Source organism: Populus trichocarpa, chromosome 8, assembly GCF_000002775.5.
Source record: "Populus trichocarpa isolate Nisqually-1 chromosome 8, P.trichocarpa_v4.1, whole genome shotgun sequence".
Taxonomy (NCBI): domain Eukaryota; kingdom Viridiplantae; phylum Streptophyta; class Magnoliopsida; order Malpighiales; family Salicaceae; genus Populus; species Populus trichocarpa.
In genome coordinates, this window is record NC_037292.2 from 5,050,501 (window position 1) to 5,057,337 (window position 6,837).

A 6,837-nucleotide genomic window follows, 5' to 3' on the forward strand; every position below is an offset into this window, starting at 1 on the left:
TCGATGTTGCTGGAAATGGAGTGTTAGTATTGGTTTGACATAGTGGTTGCTTCTACTTTTAAAATTATTTTTTATTTGGTGTTTTTGCAGGAGTTTTTTTTTATGATTCTATACATTTATGTTAAAAGTGAAAATAAAACTTAAGGGGACATGGAGTGTTAGTGTCCATTTGGCATTATGATAACTTCTAATTTTTAAAATATTTTTCACTTTAAAAAGTAATAAATTGATGGTTTTGTAGGTATTTTTTAATAATTTTCATGTACTCATATTAAAAATTAAAAAAAAAACATGAAAATTAAGTGTTGGTATCTGTTTGGTATTGTGCTTTTCAAATTATTTGTTTTCTTAAAAAGTATCAAATTAATATTTTTATAGGTGTTTTTTGTAATGTTGATATGTTAATATTAAAAATTAAAAAAATTATTTTAATAAAAACATTTTATAAAGTACATCGCGCCATATTATTAAACACACATTTAGGGCATGCAGACACCAAAACCATGGAAAGTCATCAGAATCCTTAACACCGTATTTCTGAACAAGTTATGGGCAAAAGAATTGTCATCCTGCAAGAGAGGCAATTCACACAAAGGTTATTTACTTATTTTCATGTTTCTAGATTTGTAACATGATTTTGTGAATATGTTTTTAACTATCCCTCTATGGTATGGTCTCGGGGTGTTTTCAAACGGAAATGTTGATTTCATCAAAAAGATGAAAGCCCAAGATGCTATGAACTAGAGTGCGAGGGTGTTTATTACGTGGTTGCTTCTGTGATTGAAGTAAATCACGGAAAAATTGGTGTTTGATAAAGTATAAAATATGATTTATTGTTTCCGAGGCCTGGTATTCTTTGCGTTTAAAACACAGGTGAATGGAAAGCAGCTTCAAGCTGCTTCTAAAGTTATGTCATTCTTTGTTCTGTCATATTTTAATCAGCATAAGTGCACCAAATAGTCCAGTGACAGCTCCCATGACGGTCCATCATGTTTTTCCCAACACGCATTCGAGACTCTAGAAAACAAAGAAGATGATGAAAATGGATCAGCCCCTGTTACCAGAGGAAGTGCACCAATCGCACAAGTAGACCTGGAAAAGCTAGCGTCAGAACTTGGGGGATGGTGAAGGGCACACAATAGAGGATATTGGTGAGTGGGAATGGATTCGATGAACTTGGAAAGGAAGAAAAGCCAAGCATGCACACAAAAGTGAACAATAACAAAAATTATTTTTTTATTTTTAATCGTGTTTTATTCGAAAAACTAGTGTTTAACGTTATTCAATAACACTATATAGATTAAAAGGAGATCGCAAGATGGTGTAACATTTACAGAATTTGATCGTAATCCTAATTTTGTTCCTGATGATATTTCACCTGATTTTGTTGCACGCTTAAAAAACCATGAAAAATATAGTTCTTGTCGGATGAATTTCGTACGTGATGAAATTATAGATAATTTAATGGAACAATAAAAAATATTTTATATAAAGTATTATTTATTTTATAATATAATAACAGTTGTTAAATCTACAATATTTAAATTAAAAATTATCAATATTAGTATATATATTTTTTAGTTATTTTATAACCTTAATTTAAAATATATTTTTAACTAAATATATTAAATTATTTTTTGTTTAACCTCAATTTCAACCACAGTTTTAATCAAATATATATAAATACCAAATTAACCTCAACTAAAAATATTTTTTATAAAATATTTTTTTTTCAAATAACAATCATAAAAATTATCACATACGCACTCCAAGGGCACAATAATTGGAGCATCCCATTAAAGGCAGGAGAAGTCAAATTCCCGCCCACTCTCTTGATGTCCAATGAAAATTCTCAAGAGTATGCTTCTTTTGTGGCATCAACAATAAGTAATATAACTCAGACCATAAAGATGAGCAACGAAGGTAAGGCCAGCAGTCTTCTACTTCTAGTCGACTGCTCTATGACCGGCTTCCTTATTTCATGGCGATACAAAAAAAAAAGAGGGGATCTCTCCGGACCTGCACTGCCTTCGCCAATCGAGAAAGATCTTCGAGAAATGCTTGAAAAAAACTAAATTCCGGCGAGGGCTTTCGTCGACCAGCTCCTCTGTAAGAGGGCCTAATAGCGAGATACCTTTCTATGATATAACTTAGAGCGCATGAAAAGGACAGGGGGCACATGGAGAAGATATCTCATACATGGTTAAAAATCATAAAAGGATGTATTTAAAAAGAAAGCACTTCAGAAGCACATGACAAGTGCAATAAACAACACTAAGAAATGGCACACCAAATCCAAGATACATTACACATCTGGGGTATAATATTCTCCCAAAAGCTACAAGGTTAGAAAATACAGGAGAATTACAAACTCAAACACAAACAACTAAAGAGAAGGAGAGGGAGACGGAGGTGATAGTAGGCGGTCCTACCCTCCTTCAACAAGCATCTCACACAGCCTGTAAAAGGAAAACCCCTCAAATAATGCAAGTGTGATAGGTCACATGGAATAAAAAGCAACTGGCACCCCACACATGCCATTGCCTCCCGGTCGCACATGCTACCTGTCTCCTCCACCACAACACTACGCCACCCTTTCTTCTCCCTAATCTATTTCAACACACTCAAACTGTAATAGAGAGAAAAAAATCTCGGGGAATCTCAGAAAGTCACAAACCCTTTTAATTTCTCCTCCTATCTAATTAACAACACACACAACCATTCCAAGTTAGAAAATGGGCTTAACTATACATGCGTTTTAGCGCACTTTCTTTATGTCTTGTTAATTCTTCTGTCCCTTTTTAATGTCAATTTGAGTCTATTGAGCTTGTGCCTCGGTAGGCCTGCGGGCGGCTGCCATTAAGGTGCATGGAAGGTGCCTGTGGCAAGTGATCAAGTGGTCATTGGTTAACCCTGCTGCTTGCATGAACGAGTGAACCATGGTCGGACCAACAAACCTGAACCCCCTCCTAACCATGTCTTTGCTTATAGTCTCTGATTTTGATGTCTTCACTGGAATCTTGTGTCCAAATTTGTACGAGGTGGAGATAGGCTTGTTATTGACAAATGTCCATATGTATCTGTCAAATGACCCGAACTCCTTTTTGATCTGCAATATTGTCACAGATATTATCACTCACAAAAAAAAAAAAACTAGCAATGCAGGTCTTGCTAATCAATTAAGACTATCATTTTATTTTTTTTAATAAAACAAGGTCTAAGGTCTAATTAAATAACAAGGGTCCCCTTGTTCCATGGGTATTGACATAAAATGTAGGGTACCCCATCACCATGAGTTCGGGTCGGAGCTTGCTTGGCAACTACTTTTCACTAAATCAGAGGAAAAAGGGAAGACCAATTAACAAGCTGTTGATACTAATCAAGTCATTGCATTTTTTTTTATTAACGATGAACTCTTAAACATGATCTTTTTAAACCGAATAAAAATGTTCTTTTGAAGGTTTGGAAGATGCAAGATCACGTCTTTTATGTGCAGAAAGAATGCCAAGAAGAGAAGGACCAGGGCGGATTCTGAAAAAGATACGATAAAAGACAAATGATTTGCGAGTTTTGAAGCTAGATTAATTGTTTACCTCAAGAATCCTGTTAGAGTTGTCCACAACACCTCGAACTCGGCTCATATCAATTCCATATTCTGCACTGATTGACATTATCTGTTTTTCAGAAATGTTGGCCACAATTTCTGCATCGAATCCTGAAAATGCATCTCTGCAGAAGAGGAAACATTATCTTTCGCTAATTTTGAGAAACAATAAAACAAAGTAATTCGGTGTCTTTTTTTATAAAAAAAACAACCCACCTGAAGTCTTGGCGTTTCTTCAAGATTGAAGTCCAATCCGAACCAACCTGAGCACCACTTAGAACTAGTAATTCAAATAACATCCTGCAAGAAATATAGGAATGTAAAGCAAGCTGGTTTTGTGCAATTGAACGGGACAGAGAAAGAAAGGGACAGTCTTTACTTGTCATCATGGACTGGAACTCCCCATTCTTCATCATGGTAAGCAACATAGATGGGATCTAAGCACAAAAACATTGGAAGTTTGGAACATAATCAGAGGATGTCTCATTCAAGTTCAAAATTATTTTCACCAAATTTAACCTCAGGAACATAACAAACATTTGGCCAACTTCATTTCTTCTTTTTTTCCTTACCTGAATTTGCTGTGATAAAACTGCATCTCTTTTCTTCTTCCTGATCAGTCTTTGTTGCCATACTGATTGAAGAATCATTAGGAACAACTTGATCTTCAAACCTGGCAGACTTTGATCTTCCATAATGAGCAATTCTCATCTTTCTTTGTGCATGTTGGAGAGCCATTTGTTCTCTCCTGACCGCGGCAATGCTTCCTGGTGCCTCAACAATCAAAGAGGAAGAATAACTCAATGATGCCTCAATAAAAGAAGAATGCACTCCCCTCCCAACGCTACTTTCCTTGAAACTTTTCGACTTCTTTCTCTCTAAAGTCGGTGTCTTCGTAGTGTTTCTTGGGATCACGACCTTCTCAGAACTTGAATTCAAGCTATTAGCATCACTTCCTCTCTTAATAGCTGGTAATCTAGGAGACTTCGACATTGGAGATAAAGGAGGCGAGGCCTTGTTGGTTTTATTAGAAAAAGTTGGTGGTGGTGGTGGAGGAGGAGGAGAAGACTTTGGTGCTGTTTTCTTTAGAGAATTACGCCTTTCAAGCGTAGAAACTAAATTGCACGTAGGTTGAAGGACCGGCCGGCCATTGATTCTAGCCACTGCCGGTGTTATATCAACTCCTGTGGTCACCTTAGCCTTAAAGCTGCACATTTCTGTTGAAAATGTGTGTTGTAGGGTATATTTAATCAAGTTAATGCGTAAAGTACAAGTGGTATGTGACAAGAGGACTTACGAGAAAATGGAACAGAGAGGGATAGTTAATGAAGGAGGGAAAGGAAGAGCTGATGAGACATTGAAGAAGGGGAAGGGGAGAGATGTGGGATTATATAAAAGGGAAGGGAGTGGGGACATATATGAACTATGAAGTGTATGTTGTAACATGGAGAGGTTGGGGTCTGCCATACAAACTCTTGTGAAGGGCATCACTTTTTGCTAACGAGACCACGAGGAGTGACCATGACACACGCATCTAGCTTGGCCAATTGGCATTGATTAATTAATCTAATCTTTCCTGCTAATTGCTATCATTGCTGTTAATTATATTGATATATTTTGAGTTATTGTTAGAGAGGAAGATAGAATCAAGGGACTGGTAAAGGGGGGTTTGTTAGTTGTGGTGGTATATCCTCAAAATACAGAAATGTTTTTTCTTGAAATTCCCCCTAGTGCCACTTAATTGGCGATGCATAACTCAAAATATTACACGCACACAAGAAAAAAAGACCAATCTTTTTAGGATAAAAAAGGCTGGAGTGATGGATAAGGAAGGTAACAACGCAAGAAAAAGACCATTCTTTTTAGCGGGAAGGAATCTCTCTCTTTTTCATTTGGGTTATATTTGATTTCCGGAAAATGATTTCTGAAAAATTATTTTTCAAACTTTTCTATGTTTATTTGTCATCAGAAAAGTTGGTCAACGAAAAACACTTTCCAGTCAAAGAAAAATTTAGCTTGGTTTTCAGGAAAGTGTTTTCCTGAAAAATTTGGACGGAAAATACTTTCTGAAAATTATAAAAAATTTAGAAATGTCATATTATTTGCTGATTATATCAAATTTGGTCCTCAAACTTTTGATTGCTATATATATTTTGTTTTGAATATTTATTTTTCAATTTCATCTCTTAAAATTTAATTTTTATATTAACTTTCGTCCTCATTTTTATAATTATTATTTGCTTTTTTCCTTATCAATTTTTTATTGAATTTTTTTATCTATCAAATTTGGTCCTCATTCTTTTCTTTGTTACTTATTTTATTTGAAATAATTTATGAAATATTAATTATTATTATTTTAATTTCTTCATCTTTTATTTTTTTTATTTTTTAGATTTGATCTCTATTATTTTGATTATTATTTATTTTATTTGAGATAATTTATGAAATTATATTTTTTTTCAATTTCATTCTCATTCAACCTTTTAATTTGTAAGATTTGTTTCTCATTATTTTAATAAACTTGAGAAAAATAAAACATTAATAAGTTATTTTTCAGTTCATTTTTCATGACATAACCAAACACTGGAAAGTGTTTTCCAACTTATTTTTCATTACACTACCAAACATCAGAAAATAATTCACTTTCCCGGAATTTACTTTCTAAAAAAATACTACTTTCCAGCAAATAAACGAGGTCTTAGTGGGTGAATATTGGAAGGTAACATGCAAGATTTTTGGCTTTCATAAGCACAAACCTCAAGAACTTCTGTGGTAACCACAAATTAAGAACCTTCTAGAGGTTGAATTTGGTTATGATTTAGTAACCTATCAAAAACAAAAAGGATTAGAAATTCATATATATACACGAGACCTTTATGAGATTAACATATCGAGAGCTCACATGTGTCGTGCAAATTTCATGGATTTGTTTTCCAGACAAATTGGACTGCGCGCATTTGTTTCCTTCAGGAAGCCTACATCATCAGTCTATCAGTGCAGCACAAGTAAATATTTGCCAATATAAGACGAGCACCAGCAATATTGTGAAACCCACTTTCCCCATTTTTTTTTTCACATTTTATAGTGCGTAAAGATGCACTCGAAATGTTGAACTCCTGAAACAGCTGCAAGCCACTAGCCCAGTAGATTCCTAGCTAGGTTGGTTATAATTTAGTTTGCAGAAATTCTACAGTCTCCGCCCACCTGCAGATTGTCCCGGTTGTTTTTTCCTC

General features: G+C 34.7%; 1 protein-coding gene across 1 annotated transcript; it reads right to left on the minus strand.

The window, feature by feature from the left end:
* Positions 1 to 2,282: 2,282 nt before the first annotated feature.
* On the minus strand, positions 2,283 to 4,998 carry LOC7462135 (uncharacterized). Its single transcript, XM_002312184.4, has 5 exons — positions 4,177 to 4,998; positions 3,984 to 4,041; positions 3,821 to 3,904; positions 3,594 to 3,729; positions 2,283 to 3,109 (listed from the first exon to the last, which is right to left on the minus strand). The coding sequence occupies exons 1-5, from the start codon at positions 4,817 to 4,819 to the stop codon at positions 2,819 to 2,821; spliced, it is 1,212 nt and encodes a 403-aa protein (XP_002312220.1). The 5' UTR covers positions 4,820 to 4,998; the 3' UTR covers positions 2,283 to 2,818.
* Positions 4,999 to 6,837: the final 1,839 nt, after the last annotated feature.

What these genes read in the sequence shown, in the direction of transcription:
- LOC7462135 (XM_002312184.4), bottom strand. Translation starts at nt 4,819, where the DNA reads ATGTGCAGCTTTAAGGCTAAGGTGACCACAGGAGTTGATATAACACCG. An exon ending in TTTTATCACAGCAAATTCAG is followed by an intron (nt 4,042 to 4,176) that starts GTAAGGAAAAAA and finishes TTTTGTGCTTAG; the next exon opens with ATCCCATCTATGTTGCTTAC. An exon ending in ACTCTAACAGGATTCTTGAG is followed by an intron (nt 3,110 to 3,593) that starts GTAAACAATTAA and finishes ACAATATTGCAG; the next exon opens with ATCAAAAAGGAGTTCGGGTC.